This window comes from Equus caballus, chromosome 9, assembly GCF_041296265.1.
Source record: "Equus caballus isolate H_3958 breed thoroughbred chromosome 9, TB-T2T, whole genome shotgun sequence".
Lineage (NCBI taxonomy): Eukaryota > Metazoa > Chordata > Mammalia > Perissodactyla > Equidae > Equus > Equus caballus.
Window position 1 is genome coordinate 94745305 of NC_091692.1, and position 21175 is coordinate 94766479.

Below are 21175 nucleotides of genomic sequence, written 5' to 3' on the forward strand. Positions count from 1 at the left end.
TGGGCATTAGGGACGCTCATTGCTGCTGAGCTGGTCAGTTTCTAGGCCTTGGTAGCGTAAGGGGCAGATAGATACAGAGATTCATACAAACATACATACAGAGATTTTTAAATACCTCAATTTCTTACTGATGTTTTTTATTCAAATCCTAGACTATAAGGTTTTTACTTAACCTCTATTATCTTACACTGGTTACCTCCTTTCTTCCCTATGAGAATCCTAACTCAAGACCAGATTTGGATGCTAGAATTAGATTATCACAAAATTAATCATTTACTTTATTCCACATTAATACACAGTTTCAGAATACTAATACCAACACCAACATTATCTCTACCAAAATAATTACTGAAAACAGTTTAAAATTACTTTTGCAGACAGTAACATCATCATCAGAATAAGAGTTTTCTACCATCTTCTCCCCCAAAGAACACTGATTTAGACCATCACCCACGAATGAGAGAACCTTTGTGGAAGTGCAGAAGTCCGGTGGAAAGGTTCCAGCACACAAGTGGAGCAAAAAAATCTGAGATTGGAGCACTGAAGAGGGTAAGAGGAACAGTTTGACTTTACCTGCATCACCCCTCCCCCAAGGTGGCTCAGCTCAGGGTCAAGACTTTCTCTTCTCCCAAGGGGAAAAGGGAGAGAAGGTAGGAGTGAGCACTGGCTTCCTCAGGTGTGCTGGATGATGCCAAAGAAGCCCATTTCCCTCTTGCCCCATCCAGAATATTGAGGTCCCAAAAATGTCTTAGAGTCTCTCTTTTAAATCCAGGCAACAATTAAGGATTGCGTGTAGCATTTGCTTGTTCTCTCTCTTCAGTCTCCTTTAATCTAGATCAGTTCTCCCACCTGTTTTTACAACATGGGAATCATTTTGTAAAATCATATACTTTATACAGTTGTTTGGAAGATTAAATAGAAATAATGCAAATAAAGTGGCTAGTTCAGACCTTAGATGCAGTATCTGACAATGCTCAACAAATATTAATTTTCTTCCATGTGTCTACAGCCCATACTGAATCCAGTATCCTGGATTACGTGACAACTATATTTATTGCTGTAAATTTAAAAAGTGCCATCTAATTTCAGAAATCCTAATTAATGTGAGTCCATGCTTGAAAAACAAATTGGGTTCACAGGGGGTCCACAGTTAGGGATTTCTGAAACCGTCAGACAGAGCCATACGTGAATCATATCCCAGTTCCAAGAGGCCATAAATGAGCCTCTGCCACCGAGTTTACAGCTGTCTCCAAATAAGGGCTAAACAATGGCCCCCTGACTGCTCAGACTGAATCACACCAACCATGCACCACCCATGCACCACACTCTCTAACGGGCCTCATGAGCCTTGGTGTCCACGCTTCTCCCCTATACAACTTGCCCTAGATGTGGATATTAAGATTCTTGTCTCGGATTCTACAATTTTCCATGTAAACAACCAGCCAGAGCTTCTATCAACCATTATCAATAAAGAAGGCAGCTAATTAATAATAACTGTGTTCTATTTCACATATGTGCTACATCTAACTGACTGGAAATTAGGCCAGCCTTACATTTACAAACCACTTGGTAACCATAATTCTAGCTCTCTTTGATTTGGTTTTATTTTTTAAAATAGAAGAAGGTATACCCCGACTACGAATCCCAAGTTCCAAGTTTACTTTCAGCTAGAAGGGCAGAGACTCTGCTCCAGAGCTCTGCTACAAAAGGCAGAAACACAATAACATAACAAAATACATCCACAATGAACAAAAAAGCTCAAAGAGCCACCAAAACAAAAAGAGCTCAGGTTTCCACCTTGAGGCCTTCCGTTCTATTTCTCAGGATAACGCGCCACAGATGGGGAGCAGCAGAAGTCACAGTCACCTTTCTTTCCCTCACTTCTCACATCCAGATAATCTCAGCGGGAAGGCGACTTGCTGAGACACACCCCCTGGGACAACAGCTAATCAAGCATTCAGGAGACAAGTGTCGGGCACCATTTATTCTGCCAAATTCCCTTCTTGGGAAAAAGAAAGGCCAGAACCTCTGCCTGTAACCCTCTCTCTACCTATAGAAAAATGCAGTCCAGTGGAATATAGCAGCTTACAAACAGGAAAAAAATACACCTTATCTGATATTTTTAAGTCTTGGTATAACATTAAATCCACTTGACAGTCTCATTTTTTAATGTGTCCAACAGTAAACTTGTACCTTTGCTAATAACATTAAAAATTTTTATTAAGTAATAGTATTATACAAGGAAGCTTATGATGGTTATTGAAACACTACAGAGACTATGGGAGAACAAATTTTATGGAGCATGTTATGGACTGAATGGTTGTGTTTCTCCAAAATTCATGTTGAAGCCCTAAACACAATGTGACAATACAAGGAGGTAGGAGGGCCTTTAAGAGGTAATTATGTTCAGGTGAGGTCATGAGGGTGGCAACTCCACACTGAGGGGGAAAGAGGCCCTCCTTCATTCATCCATTCCACACACATGCAACTGCTCTTTCTCCATTGTGGTCTAGATATCGTGAATACAGGACTGAATAGACAGACAGGGTACTCCTCCCATTAAATTTATATTCTAAAGGATGGAGGCAGACAGACAGGAAACAAGTGCAGTGGAGTAGGTAATGCAAGGTGACGCAACAAGAACGACAGGGGAGGGCAGGTGCTGATTTAGTTGACATAGTTGGGGTGGCCTCTCTGCAGTGAAGACATGTGCACTGAGATCTGAGTAATCAGGTGTGAGTCTTGCAGAACTGTGGGGGAAAGCAATCCAAGTAAGAGAAGTGCAAGTGCTCAGCCCTGGGGCAGGATGGCTGGGCGTGCTCCTGAGACAAGGTGCCCAGGGCAACTGAACTCCTCAGAAGGGCAAAAGTGAAAGAGCTAATTTCCTGTTGTAGGAACACAAACCCCATAAATAGCCTTAGTCTCTGGAGTTCAACGTGACAGCATCACTTCCTAATCATGCAGGTACAGCTGGGAGAGCCTGGCTGGAAAACACAGTCCCATTCCCAGAAAGAAAGGGGCAGACATCTAGTCTCAAGGAAAAACCCACTTCATAACTGATGGTCAGGCCTCCGGGCCTCTGTACCTGCTGCTCCCTTGGAAGGCCTGTCAGGCCCTTGCTTTTTTCTTCATCTAGGAACCTTCCTGGTTCAGGCCCAAGTCACACATCAAGTCTGGGAGCCCCTACAGGATCGTATCAGATAAAAAGAGCTGCATCTCAAGTCCCCGAGTCTCACATGTTCTAATCACGGATTTATTTTTCTGGTCGACCCTCTAAGCAACAATGGGCCACAGAATGGTTACGAGGACAGACTCTGGAGTCAGGCTGCCTGGGTTCAGAGGCCAGCTCTGCCACTTCCTAGCTATGTGACCTTGGAAAAACTGCTCAAATTCTCCGTCCTCATTGGTAAAATGGAGATATTAACAGTACCTATTTCACAGGGCTACTGGGAGGATTAAGTGAGCTGATTTACGTAAACCTCTTAAATGTTAGCTGCTATTATTATTGTTCTCCAGGTGACAGACCATGACTCATTCATCTCTGTTCTCCAAGAGCCTAGCCAAGTGCTTGTCTCATAATAAGTGATGGTTAAACGTCTTGTAATGGGCGGGGTGGACTAATATAACTAACACTTGTTGAGCCCTTACCCTGTTCCAGGTCAAGTACAAATCCTTACAACAACTCTAGAAATTGGTATTATTACCATTTGGTAAATTGGGAAAAAGGCACAGAGAAGTTAAAGTCATTCACCCAAAGTCCCATAGCTGCTAAGTTCTTGTGGCAATATCTGCTGACTGTCTCCAATAATAACCTTCAACTGAACGTTTGTGCCCCCAAATTCCTATGTTGAAGCCCTAACCCGCAATGTGACTGTATTAGGAGACAGGGCCTGTGAGGAGGTGGTAAAGGTTAAAGGAGATCATAAGGATGGGGCCCTAGGCCAACAGGGCTGGTGTCCTTATCAGAGGAAGAGATACCAGAGCTCTCTCCTTCTTCCACGTGAGGACATAGCGAGAAGGCAGCTGTCTGCAAGCCAAGAAGAGGCTCTCACCAGAACCCAACCACGCTGGCACCTTGATCTCAGACTTTCAGCCTCCAGAACTGTGAGAAAATAAATTTCTATTGTACAGCCACACTGTGGCATTTTGTTTTGGCAGCCTGAGCTAACTAATACACTCCACAATGCCTCCAAATGAATGTGTGAATGCATGCTTCATAATTAGACATAATTAATCTATGAAATCTTATCCCTAATCAGCTAGTTCTAATGTTATAACAAATATGAATTCCCATTTCCTCCAGGCTCCATCTCCTTATAGAAATCACCAGACTTTGAAGAAGAACTTTATCATCACAGCTAATTAGATGTCTAATGGATCCATATATATGTTGCATACAAGAGACACATTTCAGCCTTAAAGACACTCACAAAATGAAAGAGAAGGGATGGAAAAAGATACTGCAAATTTCATTGCAAATGGCAATGAAAAGAAAGCTAGGGTAGCAATACTTATATCAGACAAAATAGACTTTAAAACAAAAACTGCAACAAGAGACAAAGAAGGGCACTACATAATGATAAAGGGAATAATCCAACAGGAGGATATAACACTTGTAAATATTTATGCACCCAACATAGGAGCACCTAAATATACAAAGCAATTATTAACAGACATAAAAGGAGAAATAGACAGCAACACAATAACAGTAGGGGAGGTTAACACTCCCCTTACACAACTGGATAGATCACACAAACAGAACATCAATAAGGAAACACTGGCTATAAATGACACATTAGACCAGATGGACTTAGTAGATATATACAGAACATACCATGCAAAAATCGCAGAATACACACTTTTCAAATGCACATGGAACATTCTCCAGGATAGATCATGTATTAGGCCACAAAACAAGTCACAGTAAATTTAAGAAGACTGAAATAATACCAAGCATCTTTTCTGACCACAAAGATATGAAACCAGAAATCACCTATAGGAAAAAAATCAGAAAGACCACAAATATGAGGAGATTAAACTAAATGCTACTGAACAACAATTGGGTCAATGAAGAAATCAAAGGAGAAATAAAAAAATACCTGGAGATGAAAATTAAAATAAAACATCCCAAAATTTATTGGATACAGCAAAAGCAGTTCTAAGAGGGAAGTTTATAGCAATATAGGCCAACTCAAAAACAAGAAAATCTCAAACAAACAATCTAACACTGCAACTAAAGGAACTGGAAAAAGAAGAACAAACAAAGTGCAAAATCAGTAGAAGGAAGGAAATAATAAAATTCAGAGCAGAAATAAATGAAATAGAGACTAAAAAAAACAGGAGAAAAAAATCAATGAAACTAAGATTACCTGGTTCTCTGAAAAGATAAACAAAACTGACAAACCTTTAGCTAGGACTAACCAAGCAAAAAAGAGAGAAGGCTCAAATAAAATCAGAAATGGAAGAAAAGAAATTACAATGGACATCTCAGAAATACAAAAGATTATAAGAGAATATGACGAGAAACTATACACCAACAAATTGGATAATCTAGAAGACATGGATATATTCTTAGAATCATACAACCTTCCAAAACCAAATCAAGAAGAAATAGAGAATTTCAATAGACCAATCACCAGGAAGGAGATCAAAACAGTAATCAAAAACCTCACAAAAAATAAGAGTCCAGGACCAGATGGCTTCTTTGGTGAATCCTACCAAACATGCAAAGAAGACTTAATACCTATCCTTCCCCAACTCTTGCAAAAAACTGAAGAGGAGGGGAAGCTTCCTAATTCATTCTACGAGGCCAACATTACCCTGATACCAAAACCATACAAGAACAGCACAAAAAAAGAAAATTACAGGCCAATATCACTGATGAACATCGATGCAAAAATCCTCAACAAAATCCTAGCAAATCACATACAACAATACATTTAAAACAATGATACACTGTGATCAAGTGGGATTTATTCCAGGGAAGCAGGGATGGGTCGACATCCACAAATCAATCAACATGATACACCACATTAACAAGATGAAGAATAAAAATCATATGATCATCTCAATAGATGCAGAGAAAGCATTTGAAAAGATAGAGCATCCATTTATGATTTAAAAAAAATACTCTGAATAAAATGGGTATAGAAGGAAAGTACCTCAACATATTAAAGGCCATATATGACAAACCCACAGCTAATATCACTCTCAATGGAGAAAAACTGAAATCTATCCCTCTAAGAACAGGAACGAGACAAGGATGCCCACTTTCACCACTCTTATTTAACATAGTGTTGGAAGTTCCACCCAGAGCAATCAAGCAGGAAAAAGAAATAAAAGGGATCCAAATTAGAAAAGAAGGAGTAAAACTGTCACTATTTGCAGATGACATGATTTTATATATAGAAAACCCTAAAGAATCCACCAAAAAACTTTTAGAAATAATAAATGAATACAGTAAAGTTGCAGGATACAAAATCAACATGCAAAAATCAGTTGCATTTCTGTAAACTAACAACGATATAGCAGAAAGAGAAATTAAGAATACAAATTCATTTACAACTGCAACAAAAACAATAAAATACCTAAGAATAAAATTTAACCAAAGAGGTGAAAGATCTGTACACTTAAAACTATAAAACATTGTTGAAAGAAATTGAAGAAGACACCAAAAGATGGAAAGATATTCCATGCTCTTGGACTGGAAGAATTAACATAGCTAAAATGTGTATACCCCCTAAAGCAATATACAGATTCAGTGCAATCCCTATCAAAGTTCCAATGACATTTTTCACAGAAATAGAACAAAGAATCCTAAAATTTATATGGAACAACAAAAGACCCCGAATAGCCAAAGGAATCCTGAGAAAAAAGAACAAAGTTGGAGGTATCACACTCCCTGAATTCTATGTGCACTACAAAGCTATAATAATCAAAACAGCAAGGTACTGGCACAAAAGCAGACACACGGATCAATGGAACAGAATTGAGAGCCAGAAATAAACCCACGCATTCATGGACAGCTAATTTTCAACGAGGGAGCCAAGAGCATACAATGGAGACAGGAAAGTCTCTTCAATAAATGGTGTTGGGAAAACTAGACAGCTACATGCAAAAGAATGAAAGTAGACCATTATCTTATACCATATACAAAAATTAACACAAAATGGGTTAGAGACTTGAATGTAAGACCTGAAACCACGAAAATTCTAGAAGAAAACATAGGCAGTATGCTCTTTAACATCAGTCTTAGCAGCATATTTTCAAGTACCATGTCTGACTGGGCAAGGAAAACAATAGAAAAAAATTAAAATAAACAAATGTGACTACATCAAACTAAAAAGTTTCTGCACAGCAAAGGAAACCATCAACAAAATGAAAAGACAACCTAACAACTGGGAGAAGATATTTGCAAACCATGTATCTGATGAAAGGTTAATATTGAAGATATATAAAGAACTCATACATCTCAACAACAACAAAAAAACTAACAACCCAATTAAAAAACGGCAAAAGATCTGAACAGACATTTCTCCAAAGAAGATATACAGATGGCCAATAGGCACATGAAAAGATGTTCAACATTGCTAATTATCAGGGAATTGCAAATAAAAACTACAAGGAGGGGCCAGCCCGGTGGGGCAGCAGTTAAGTGCGCACATTCCGCTTCGGCAGCCCAGGGTTGGACAGTTTGGATCCTGGGTGCGGACATGGCACCGCTTGGCAAGCCATGCTGTGGTAGGTGTCCCACATATAAAGTAGAGGAAGATGGGCACAGATGTGAGCTCAGGGCCAGTCTTCCTCAGCAAAAAAATGAGGAGGATTGGTAGCAGATGTTAGCTCAGAGCTAACCTTCCTTAAAAAAAAAAAAACCTACAAGGAGATATCTCCTCACTCTCACCAGAATGGCTATTATTAACAAGATGGAAATAACAAGTGTTGGAGAGGATGTGGAGAGAAGAGAACTCTCATATACTGCTATACTGCTAGTGGGAGAGCAAACTGGTGCCAGCCACTATGGAAAACAGCATGGAGCTTCCTCAAAAAATTAAGAATAGAACTATCATATGATCCAGCTATTCCACACTGGGTATTTATCCAATGAACACGAAAACATGAATGCGTAAAGATATATGCACCTCTATGTTCACTGCAGCATTATTCACAATAGCCAAGACTTGGAAGCAACCCAGGTGCCCATCAAGGGATGAATGGATAACAAAGATGTGGTATATATACACAATGGAACACTACTCAGCCATAAAGAAGGATGAAATTTTGCCATTTGTGACAACATGGAGGGACCTTGAGGGTATTAAGCTAAGGGAAATAAGTCAGAAGGAGAAAGTCAAATACCATATGATCTCACTCATAAGTAGAAGATAAAAACAAGAACAAAAAAACACACAGAGATTGGATTGGTGGTTACCAGAGTTCGAGAAGAGGGGACGGAGGAGGGCAAAAGGGGTGATTAGGCACATGTGTATGGTAATAGATTGTAATTAGTCTTCGGTGGTAAACATGACATAATCTATACAGAAATGGGAATATAATGATGTACACCCCAAATTTATATAATGTTATAAACCAATGTTACTGCAATAAAAAGAAATTTTAAAAAATAATAAAACTGCTCTAAAAAAAATGTCTAAGGGATCACAGCAGTTACACTTGAAAAAATGTAGTAATACCTACATTCCAGTAATTTAGTATTACCTCCTGGAAAATGAGCACAAAATAGTGAAGAGCGTGAATTAAGAAATCATTTAACTAAAAAGTACTTTTATTACTTTCCATATACACAGTAACTCACTGGGTTAACTAAGTGCCCAGGAGAAGTCTCCAGCTGCTTGAGTTAATGAATGACAAGCAAGTTACAGAGACAGAACAGCAGGCCTGGAGGAACGGTGATTGCTACAATGTATCTGGAGACCACAATGTGCTAATTAAAATTGGGAAGGAGCTTACCATCACTGAGATCTTGGAGAAGATTCTCCTGGCAAGAGAAATCCAGCTTCACTTTGATGTTGACGATGAAAGTGGCCACCTTTCCAGGTTGCAAAGGAAACTGGGCAACAGTTTCTTCTAGTTTCCAGCTCAAGAAGTCGCCATACAACTTTTCTACAATGACAATAATAATGGTGGTAATGATGATGTGACTGAGGCAATATGAAATTACTAATCCATCTAGAAAATTCTGATGCATTTTCAAAGGCAAAGAAAAATGCAAACCATTTACAATGGGAGAGATCAAAGAAAGTACCAAGAAAATTCCAGAATCAGGGGTGTTGCGAGGCAATCACCTGCATCTATGAGTGAGGCACAAAGAGGAAGCAGGGCAGCAATGAGCTTGGAGCCAGGTCTTCTTTGCTCCCTCTGAGCAGCCTCTTCTCACTGACAAAAGCACAGCACTCTTTGCTCTTATAAATTGAATCAGAGCTAAACTAAATTTCTCTGTAAGTATTTTCTATACTACATCACCTTAGAGAGAAACAGATCCACATTCAGTGGGAGAAGCATATCCAACAGGAGAGACCCTGTTCAGGAAGAAGAACGCGGAATCAGAAATGCTGACCCGGGCGCAGGATTTGGGAAGGGCCCATGGAGAGGAGGAGGTCCCTTGGCTCTCCCGCAAACCCACTCTCTCCTGAAAAGACCTTGCCTCCTGGAGTCAAATGGCCATGGGCTTGATGCCCTCTTGTCACTGACTAATTGGAGCAGGCTGGAGAGGGATGATTCCTCTAAGCCAAGGTTTCTTCATGTGTAAAACGGGGATGACAACTCCCACAGCACAGGGCTGTTTTACAGATTAAACTAAGTAGTGTCCATAGAGCGCTGTAAAAACTAAAGGTGAAACGCACTGAGGGAAGAAGGGCGCCAGGCAGGAGACAGAGGGAGGGCCACCATCTGGAAGCAGCTGTGTCACCTCACGGCTCCCGCTCCTGCCAGACGAGCCCTAATTTAATAAAGATTGGGGGTGTGGGGTAAGGCCTAAAATCAAGGCCCAATCTCAAGTGCTGCCTCGACACCTGGTGAAGCCAGGAGGGCCTCAAATGGCTTCCTCACAAGTTCCTCTCCTCAGTCTGCATCCGTGGATAAGGTCCCCCAGCCAAAGAACCCTCCTTGCCACGGGGATCAGCGCAGTTCCTGCTTATCCCTGAGTGGCAGGTTTTGGCTCCCTGCCAGCCTACAGAAGTATTCAAACAAGCCAACCACATCTTCCTGTGGGAACCAGGGGGCACCCTGCCCACTCCATCCGACAAATTCCGCCTCCCACAAACTCTTGGGGGTTTCAGGCATAACCCCCAAGTGGCCCTGCATGGCAAACAGTGTCCTCCTCCCCAGGCTGGGAGCATGCTGACTAGTAAACTGCCGTCCCTCCCATCTGTCCAGTGTCAGGTGTCGAGTGTTCTGCCATCCCAATAACCCTAAGGCGAGAATCCCTCCTCACCAATGAGGCGAATAGGAGGTCCTTAAGACAGGTCCCTCCCTCCACCAAGAAGGTCCTGCTGTGGTTCTCAGCTCTGACTGGAGAGCCCAGCCCCCTGACTCTGCCGATACCCCTCCTCCGATGTCCCTCCAGTCCTGGAGGTGGGAGTGACTTGCTGCTGTTCCCATCTCTGGGTTACCTTACCGTCTCCCTTTTTATGAACCCATTCTCTGTGCTAAGTTTCCTCCATCAGAATAAGGTAACTGAGGCTTAGAAAGATCAAGTAACTTGCTCATGGTCAAAAACTAGGAAAAGATCTAGAATTCTAGATCCAAATGATTCTAGAGCCATTACATTCACTTCCTGCATGACAGCGCCTCAGGGTAGAGTTAAAACATAAAGTTCTGCTCTTAGGACCCAGAAATCAACCTCGCAAGACTTCAGTGGAAGATGGAGAGCTTGACTGAGGGCCATACTGAAGAAAAAAGATCTGTGGGGCTCGCTAACTGCAAGAACATGATGCCAACTGTGCCACGAATGCAAAAGAAGTTCCTGTCTTCCTGCCCGAGGTGTGCTCAGCCACGGCGTGGTCCCTCCAGAACTGGCCACGCTCCAGAAAGAACACGTCTAATAGATCACAGTTATTCTCAGTGTCCCTAAAGAAGGATGCTGACAAACAGGAACAGATCAGGCTGGTGTCCTTGAAAGGTATTTAGAAACCACACCACATCCACTTATTTACTCAGTTGTTCATTGAACACCTCGGATGTGCCAGACACTTTCCACATGCAAGTTATCTCACTTACTCCTCACAATAACCCAGTGGAGTAGTGGTTATTATCCCCACTGGAAACCAAGGAGGTTAACATACATGATCAAGGTCATTCAGCTGGTAAGTAGAAGACTTGGCATATAATTGATGCTCAATAAATATTAGTTGCACTGTGGCATCACCAATTCCACTGGTTTACAAGGTGTTCAGATGTTTTGTAAATTGATATTACATTATTTCAGAATTATCTAGAGAAAGATGGACAGTTAGGAAAAGGATGACTGGACTGTTGAGAGTGCTGGTTCCTGGAAAGTAAGACTCCACTGTCGACCTAAGGGGTTAATCACCACCGGCTGGGATTCCTGGGTACTTGACAGCACACCACAGATACATCTACCCGAGCCTGGATGTCAGGGAAAACTTCCTGGAAAGACTGCTGTTCAGACGAGACTTGAAAGATGAGGAGAAGTCAGGCAGATTAAAAAGAGGGAGTGGGAACTTGTGCAATTGACTCTGGACTTGCTACGGGTGTGTTTCCCCGTTCCCTTGTATGTGTAATGTGTTTAATTGACATTACACTCAAAACTCCCCACAAACACATAGGTATTGTCATCTTTTTCCTATATAATAATCTACAGAACATATAGATTCTAGACGTTTGCTGATAATTATTTTACTTTTGAAGATGTGGCAGTAGCCTAATCTGGAAAACACTGATTAAGTTTTACAAATTGACCTGACCTCTAGTTTGAACTACAGTCTTGAAATTTAAACCGCCTGCTGGATGTACTCGCTGGGTGTTTTCCCACTGCCCAACTCCAAAATGGAAGTTATTGTCTTCTCTCCCAAACCATTAATATCACCAAAATCCTCTCAATGACCCAGTAACTCACATTCTATAAATATGTGTTAACCAGATTAATACATTCTTTGTCTTTATTTTTCAGTCCAGTAAGTTAATTCAGAATGCAAGGGGACATGAGATGCCAGACTACGTAAAGCCAGGACAGAAAACCACTTGGCCCTGCTTCCTGGAAGTCCGGGTCCCAAAGCCCCAGGAATTCCTAAGGGCATGCTAACTTCTTTAAAGAGCCTATCCATCTGCTACATCAGCACGGGCCAACCTGTCGATGAAATGCCAATACCAGCTAAGACACTGAGGCCCTGCAAAGACCTCCCCTCCCAAAGATTCGATCAGGCTATCTCTGAAATGTAGGCATCACGAGCCAGCCACTCACTCAGATCCTTTCCTGTGGATGGGCAAGATCTAGGTGAGAGCTCTCAGGTGCATCTCCAGCTAAACCAGCACACAGGGCCCCAACAATATTGAAAGGCCTTGGGGAGAGCAGTCTGGTCTCCCGCTCTGTGCCCTAGCTACCCTCCCAACATGCTGCTCCCTCTGTCGAGAAGACCTAGCCCACTTTCCTGCAGAGTGAATTCTGACTCATCCTTCAACCCAACTCCCAGCTCCTTCCTGCGATGCCTCTCCCACCCCACACTGCTCCTCAGGGCTCTGGTGTGCGCCTCTATTAGAACGTCACCTCTTGTGTTAAGCAGCTCACTCTTCTACCCATCGATCAACAACTGGAAGGTTTGCACTAGACCTTGCCTTTGAAGCTCACCACCCCCTCGAGAGGCAGGGCACTGTGCTGGTTAAGAACATCGGCTTCAGGACAGAACTGCTTGGGTTCAAATCCTGGCTGTAGCTGGGTATCCCTAGGTAAGTCACCAAACTCCCATGTGCTTCAGTTTACTCATCTATACAACAGGTTGTCACGAAGACTAAATGAGGTAATAAAAGTAAAGTACTGAGAACAAGGCCTGGCTGAGAATAAGCACTCAGCTGGAGTTAGTTATCACTCCTGTCACCCCATCTCCCAATCCCGGCTGGACAATCATAGCACCCCTTCACCAGAGCCCCACGAGGAGCAAATAACCCCTGCAGAGCAACTGACCCTGTGCTTGGCGTTCAGTAAGAGCACAGCAGTGTGGGCTTCCATCAGCATCCCCCCGCATTCAGCGACTAACAGCCCAGGCCCTCGGGAGGCACTCAGTAAGCTTACGACGTGGAACGGACAAACATATTCCAGGATATCGTTTCAGATTCAGAATTAGAACAGATGGGAAAAAAGTTATGTGAAAAAAGCAGAATACCAAATTAAAGGTACAATATAATTCCAACGGCAGAAAAATATTCACGTCAAAAAAAAAAGAAAATATACCTATATGCTAACACTGGTTATCTTTGAGCAATGGGATCACAGGTAATTTCAAATTGCTTGTATTTTCTGAATTTTCTACAAGGAGTATATATTATACTTTCATAAACATATATATATACACACACACTAATGACTTACTCTTGTGTCTACATCCACTGCCACCCCCACCCCTCCGACATACTATGGAGAGGAGCCCTGTGAGTCTGGCCTGCAAGTCCACATGCAAGACAGAGCACGCTGAGGGCCATGGCCCACCCAAGAGTGAGGTGGGATTCCAAGCCACTGCAGTTGCTTTTCTTGGTGCCCTATCTCAGGGCCAGGCAATAATGTGAACTGATGACAAGGACAGCAATCACCTGGGGCACGTGTGTCACTGTTTGAGTCCCCAGACTCAACTCTGCCAGCTGGATAAACTTCTCCAAAGCGGTGAATTAACTCTGCTGGAGCCACGCAAATTGGCAGGTGGTCAAATGCCTAAAAAAGAATTTGACCAGGCTTATGAAACCTGGTCCAAACTAATTAGGTAAACTCTGCTTCTCCTTTCCACTCCCTGTGCTGACTTGGCAAGGCAGGGCTGCTCTGGAGGGAAGAGAAGGGTAGGCCCAGGAACACAAGACAAATTCCTCTCCTAGACTGTCTTAAAAACAATATTGGCATAACTGTCTATTAAGTACCATCTTTTTTTTTTTTTTTTAAAGATTTTATTTTTTCCTTTTTCTCCCCAAAGCCCCCCAGTACATAGTTGTATATTCTTGGTTGTGGGTCCTTCTAGTTGTGGCATGTGGGACGCTGCCTCAGCGTGGTTTGATGAGCAGTGCCATGTCCACGCCCAGGATTCGAACCAACAAAACACTGGGCCGCTTGCAGCAGAGCGCGCGAACTTAACCACTCGGCCACGGGGCCAGCCCTATTAAGTACCATCTTTTAACTTCACACTATAGCTATATTATTTCCATGTTATAAAAGAGGCAACCAAAGCTCAGAGAGTTTAAACAACTTACCCAAAGTCAAACACCTAATAAGTAAGAGAACCCAGAGTCAGAGCCAGGAGCGCGAACACTATACTCTTTCCACCCCATATTCTGCCTCTCACTGAAACCATTAACCCACCCAGCATCACACCAGAGTGGAGAGTATTTACAAGGAAAACATCACTAAGGTACTGTGACATAGGACCTCGAAAAGAGATGGCAGGAAATAAAACCCACTAGTCAAGTACAAGAGCTTTAGGATCAGATGACCTGAATTTGAGCGCCAGCACTGCCACTCACAGCCCTCTGACCATGTGCGGCCACATCTCCTCTGTCATCCTAAGACGCCTCATCAGTAGACAGAGATGATGTTAGAGTTGTCGTGAAGATAAAATGAGACAATGCAAAGTCTTAGCACAGTAACCCGGCCCTAGAACTGGCCTCGATGATTTATGTAAAGGTCCTCTGTAAACTACAAAGCACTATGTTAATATTTGCTTTTCACATTGTACTATTGCCCAATTCATTCCTTCATGAACATTCCCTACACAGTCACTAAACATCCTCCTGGCAGGCACAGTGCTAAGTTCTGGGGAAAAGAGAGAAATAAGATGTGGTCCCTGCCTACAAGGGGACAAGGGCCTAGGTGGAGGTGTCTGATTGTAGGAAGAAACAAGTGTGGGGAGGGGCAGAGTAGTAGCACCCAAAAGCTTAGACCAGATGATAGATGATGCTCCTCTCAGCCTGAAAATTTCTTAAAAGTTTATCATAGCGTTACATAGAGAAGAGGTCCAAAACTGCTCGACTAACCAACTGCCCAAATCTGGGTGGCAGAGAGCTAAGGAAAGACTCAGTGTCCCAGTGGCTTGAACGAAGAAGGGGACCTGTTGAGTCCCAGACCGTATGAAAGCACTAATTCTTTCAGCTATCAGTCCAGCCTGTCATGAATTTCTAACTAATGTAGGGGGGAAAAAAACTCAACTAAAAACTATAATTACAGCACCATTCTTGGCTGTTCGAATGACCTTTCATTTCTCAAAAGTATTTCAACAGAGATCAACTCTGCTCGAGTGAACTAGGAGATGTCCTCAGGGCTCCCCGTGGTCATGGGCTGGATGTGTCACAAAGATCAGGGGGCAGTGGTTTGTAACAGAGAGAAATGAAAGAAATACTGTCAACTGTGATTTCAAATGGCCTGTGGGGGGCACCTACCAGATACGGGCCAAAAGGAGGGAAAGGGGGAACACACCTTTATTGCGTGCTAGGCAGTGTGACTGAAACCACCAGCACCAACAGCTGACCTTTATGGAGTACCTGCGTGAAGCGGCTTGATGCTCAGATCTTTACAAGTGCTGTCACATTGAATCCACACAATGACTCTGAATAGGTCCTGCTGCTCTCCCTATTGTAGGACAGTTGTCCAAGAACCTACAGAAGTGTGTGTAGCCAGGATTCTACACTGTGCTACGCAACCTACCCTTAATATCTTTACTTGTTTAATCCTCAAAACAACCCTGTGAAGTAGTGCTCTATTTCAATTGTAAGAAGCATATTTTTTTTTTTAACATTTTACGTAGGCACTCTTGAGTGTTTGTGCTTCTTGGGGAAGGCAGGCCCTGCAGAAGCTGCTGTCAGAGCACCTGATACTCACTTGCTGTCAGCATGACACGCCAATGACCCCAAACAGCTAACTGGGACCTTGACACTCAAAAGTTCCCACATTGCAGGGCCACACAGTCTAACTTCTTCTGTCTTCCCTGTCTTGCTTATTTACTTCCCACCCATGCTCCAATGGGTTGAACATATCAAGTCTTGCAGTATTGATTAAAAAGCATTTCACTTCATCTTAGGATGAACTTGTTTTGTAAACTTCTTTGGAGCGACCCTACACCTGTGTAAAATGCTGAACTGTACAAGAAAGCCACTGCAATCATGTGTAAAGCAGGCAGAGAGCTGAATGAATCCTAATCATTCATGAGTTTCAATGTCTTCCTAGGAGGCACATCAGTAAATCCATTCACGGTAGTTACTCAGAGGTAGGAGAAATAATACAGAAGGCGCAGCCAGATTTCAGTTCAATTCAGAGAACATGCCTGACTCCCCCACTGAATCGTGAGCTCCTCCAGGACAGGGCTCATGTATTATTCATATTCCTGGGATGGTGACTGCCATAACAATGTGATAGAAACGTGTGACTGTTGAATAACACAAAGCCAAGTGAAATGGTGCTACCGTAGCGGAGGGTGAGCACAGCACTGTACAGTAGGAGGGGCATAATTAATTCTATTTGAAGGGTCAGGAGATCTTTCAGGAGGTGACATGTGGACTGGTCTGTGAATGATGGATAGGATTTGAAATGCATATAGGACACCTGAGAGTTAGCCAAGTTCTGAATACACAGAAGTACGTCCAAAGATGGCCAGAGGACAAAGACTGTGAAGGCACACTCTGCACCCAAGGGGGCAGGGTCTTGGAAGTGATTCTCCTGGGTGTCCCCAGTGCTCAACACAATGGCCAACACATAGGAGGTGCTCAGTAAAGACTTGTTGAAGAGTAGAGCCAAAGGACGAATAACTGGTGGACATTAGGACAGACAAACGAGCAAGCAGAGGAATCGATGGTGGAAAGGAAAACAAAGGAGCTCCTGCCACCGCCTCACGACACACACTGCACGTGCTCACCGTCCAGCTTCCCCCCACACTGCAAGCCCCGTGAGGACGAGGATCACTGTTGTCCTGCCCCCCAGCAGTGCCTGAAACAAGGCAGAGACTAGATAAGTGTTTGTACAAAAGAGAAGGGAAAGAAGAGAGGCAGGCAGCAAGGCAGATGATTAATCTCTCTGAATGCTGGGCTAAGAAACTGAGCATAAGAAAGCTATGTAAAATACGTTTAAGAAAGGCGACAAAAGAACTGACATTTTTCTAAGACAACAATGGAGGCAGCACCAACGATAATAGCAACAGCTTACAGGAAGAGCTACTGGTTTCCGAGCCCTTCGTAACCAGGTGCTGTGCTAACTGCTGAACGTGCATTCCTACAAGTGGAAGAATTACGTAGTCCTCTCCCCATTACAGGGAACAGACTGTCACAGAAGCACATAATGTGGCCCAAGTCATCCAGCCAGTAAGTGGCAAAGCCAGGATTCAAACCCAAGTTTGTCTGATTTCAAAGATTGTAACCTGAACCATAATAACTAAATTTAAAACTGAGGATGGCCTGATCCTGGGGGGCTTCCGCCACTAACCCAGTCCTGGCCACAGCAGCCGCCTCTCAGCTCCCTTCTACCTCTGTCCACGCCCAAACATGCACAGAGGACATGGCATGAAAACTGAAGGAGAGACTGAAGACACTGAATCCTGTTTTCCCCACTCCCCAAGACAGTCTGTGATTGACAATGCTAAGGAGTAACAAACCACTTTTCTATAAGATTCATTTTTAAAATTTTGCCCTGTACTGCCATAACGTTTTTTAAAAATTATATAAAAATAGCATAACACAAGCAACTCAGAAACAGACAAGGCCAAAAAAAGAAAACTCAGCAGGGAGGGTGACTTGTACTGTAATTTACGTGCCCCTTCAGCCAGCTTATCACTGAACCCCCAGGTCCTGGGAACTGCACAGCTAACAGATGCCCCTTTGTGACTAGGAACAAAGGAGCCAGGAAGCTCCTCGCTGTCAGAGCTGCCCACCGCCTCCCAAGATACTTCTCACCATTTCACCGTTTCTAGCTTCATTCCCTGTGTGCTAAGCAGGGCTTATGCTGACTCTACTGTATGGTTTCTACCTCTGATTTGCTACAGTTTTCATGCAGGAACAAACTCACCCATCTGGGGAATCGTTAAATTTCACCATTCCAGGAAACGTGAGAACAAGGAGGAAGCTAGGATGGTTTCTGAAGAGGTTTCATTCAAAGATGGTTTGATCCAAGGATCAGGATAGTTTATCCAAAGAGAGGTCAACCCAGGATATTTATCCAAAGGCACCTGTCTTCCTCAAGTGGGACATGCACTTGCTTATTTAGAGTCGGCCTCAAGGATGTCCTGGTCTCCTAGACTCCGACAGACCCGACGTGGAAAACGGGACGCAAAGGCACCAGCTCATTTCCCTTCTTACGGGGAAGGGAACGTGGCAGTTACCTGTCTCGTGCTAGGCGCCGCACTTGGTGTGTGAGAGGTATTACCTCTTGTTCTCGAATTGCCAGGTGAGAGAGGGACTGGGTCCCAGGGAGTGCCCAGATGGGAACATTAATCCTCAAGCAGTCAGACAGCTTGCTCAGGCCTAGTCATACAGCTGATAACTGAGAGCAGGGCTGGACGCCAAATCTGTTGGACTCCAAACCCATCTTTTCAGGCCCTGGCGGAGAGGCTACGCTGCAGGCCACACTGACAGGATGACCAGCAAGAGAAGGGAGGGAGCCACACACAGACCCGGACCCGAGTGCAGCAGGCGAGGGCTCTGCACGCCACAAATGGCAAGCCCAAGAAGATTTGAAAGCTGCCAGCCCAATCTATGCCCCCACCCAGTGAAAGGCCAGTCACTAAACCACGTTCCAAGGCCCATATCCAGAATCCCATTTCCACACATATGGTATACTTAGAAAGATTTCCAACTGCACCACTTATTTCTGTATTAAGTTCCGTGGCTTAAGAGCGACACGTTCAAACAACAGGCAAATCCCCTCACAGGGAACAGCTTCTTCACCTTCTGATGCCACAGAACCATGGCATTTGTATCTAAGTATTGACACAGGGGCTCCACAGTGCACAAAAGACTTCCTACACCTGCGGCAGCACGGACAGCCGAGCAGCCTCACTGTCAGGTTTAACACGTCTGGACGCCTCAGAGTGGGCCTGTTTCTCCCCCTCAACGCTGTGGTTCAACATGGAACGTCCAGAGCAGCTTTCCACAATCCTATATAATGACATGCTGTCGGGAGGAACAAGATAAACATAAATCAATAGTGTAGCAAATGTCACTAATTTTCCCCCCGTGGAATTTAGTTTCAGAAATAATAGTCATTATTTTAATGCTAGAGTTGAGTTCAGTGCAGTCAAGTGAAACTGCTTGTGGTATATTGACAGTAATACAGAAATTGTTACTGCCGTTGACCTTCAACGTTTGCTGCTATTGCAGAGACTCTCCACTACGACACTCGTGAGAAAAGAAAGCAGTGGAGAATCTCACCTCAATCAAAACACTGAGGAATTTTTAATCATACCACATGGAATCACTGCTTTCTGTCAAAAAATTAACCTACAAGAATAAAGAAGGGACGTGGATGTGTATTTATGCATATGTGCATGTGCATATTTGTGTTTGTATACACACGGACAGAACCACACATCTTAGAAGATTTGTTGAAAAGCAAATATAATAAATTATTCTTAGTTTGGGCTTAATTACAATAAAATCTGTGTTTATCAAAGTAAAAGCAGAAGTTTGCATCTTTAACAATCTACAAATAAAGACTTGCTCACAAGGAGCATAATTAGAATGTGTAATTAGAATGATTACATGATCCTTGTCTGGAGAGGGTAGACTATAAATGCTCATCCCCATGTCAGGTGCCCGTTATCAGGCAGTCACGCTCACCCACGAGAGCCTTAGAACAGTTTACACTCCTGAGAGGGCCCACAAAGGTCTGCTTGACTCAGTATCGCCAACCCTTACCGTACACTTACAGTGCAAAAGGATTTTAAAAATGAGTTTGTAAGACTAGAGAGTAAAACAAAACAGGAAAGCAAGGAAGACAGAGGAAAAAACAAAACAAGAAACTTTTCCTTATCTGAAAAAAAGGGGGTTTATTCAGGGGGGAGTGAGGACGTGTCCAGAGACTTGTGAGGGCCCCTGACAGGACTCAGGTGCTCTCCCAGCCGTGAGGGACGGGAGAAGGAAAAGACGTGGGGCCTGCAAGCAGACCCCTCACGTGACCAAGGCCCCAGGCACACAGACCATCTGCAGGCAGGACGCACCAAGAGCAAGCGGTATTCTTAAAGCAAGAATGGGCTGGGGACTTTTGTGCTCAGATCATCCTAAGAGCTTTCCATGTACCGCACTGACGTTTCAGCCTCACAGCAACCCTATGCAGTGGGCACTGGGACTGCACTTACAGAGCTCCTACAGTGTGAGGAGCATTGGGTGTAGTTCTGAGGCCTGGGGGTACAGCAGGGAAACAGACCACCAGCACCCCCAAATAGACCTCTTATGAGTGTTGTAATTATTTAATGAGAAAAAACCACCTGAAGCACACTCACCTGATGCATAGTGAGTGCCAAAAAGTAAAAGTTATTATTACTATTTAGGTATAAAATAACCCTAACAGCAGCACAAAGAAAATAATATGGACCCAGACAAGGGAGCATTTAATTCCATGCGGAAGACTTTCATAGCATAGACATTTTAGATACCCTTGAAGCTAAACTCAGTGGGCTTAAATAAAGATAATGCTGAGATGAAAATAGATATTATTTACCATCCATGATGGGATCTTACTCTGTCTCTGCCACCCCGACTCAAACACATAATTCTTGCTTATGTTCCCAGTTTAAGACATTTTCCCATCTTCTCATATATATTAGATCATTTATTAATACTGGCAGCTTTTTGGTACTGTAGAATATAAGTGACAGGAATTATTCCCTTTGTATATGCAGGAAGCAGATGGTTTATTTTCACTAATTTAATTCCACATGTAAATGCACTGCAGCTTGGGATGAGAATTAAAAAAGAATGACAGCTTTAATTTTTCACTTGAAATGCGTTGTTTTGAAAATGGCCA

At 43.2% G+C, this 21175-nt stretch overlaps 1 protein-coding gene across 9 annotated transcripts in view; it reads right to left on the reverse strand.

Annotated features, from left to right (window-relative positions):
• The window catches only part of TRAPPC9 (trafficking protein particle complex subunit 9), a 622816-nt gene that overhangs the window by 439469 nt on the left and 162172 nt on the right, over positions 1 to 21175 (reverse strand). For all 9 annotated transcript variants that reach the window (XM_005613305.3, XM_005613304.4, XM_005613301.4 and 6 more), the window contains one exon: positions 8971 to 9123. In XM_005613305.3, coding sequence (XP_005613362.1) covers positions 8971 to 9123 — 153 coding nt within the window. The remainder of the gene's footprint in view (positions 1 to 8970; positions 9124 to 21175) is intronic.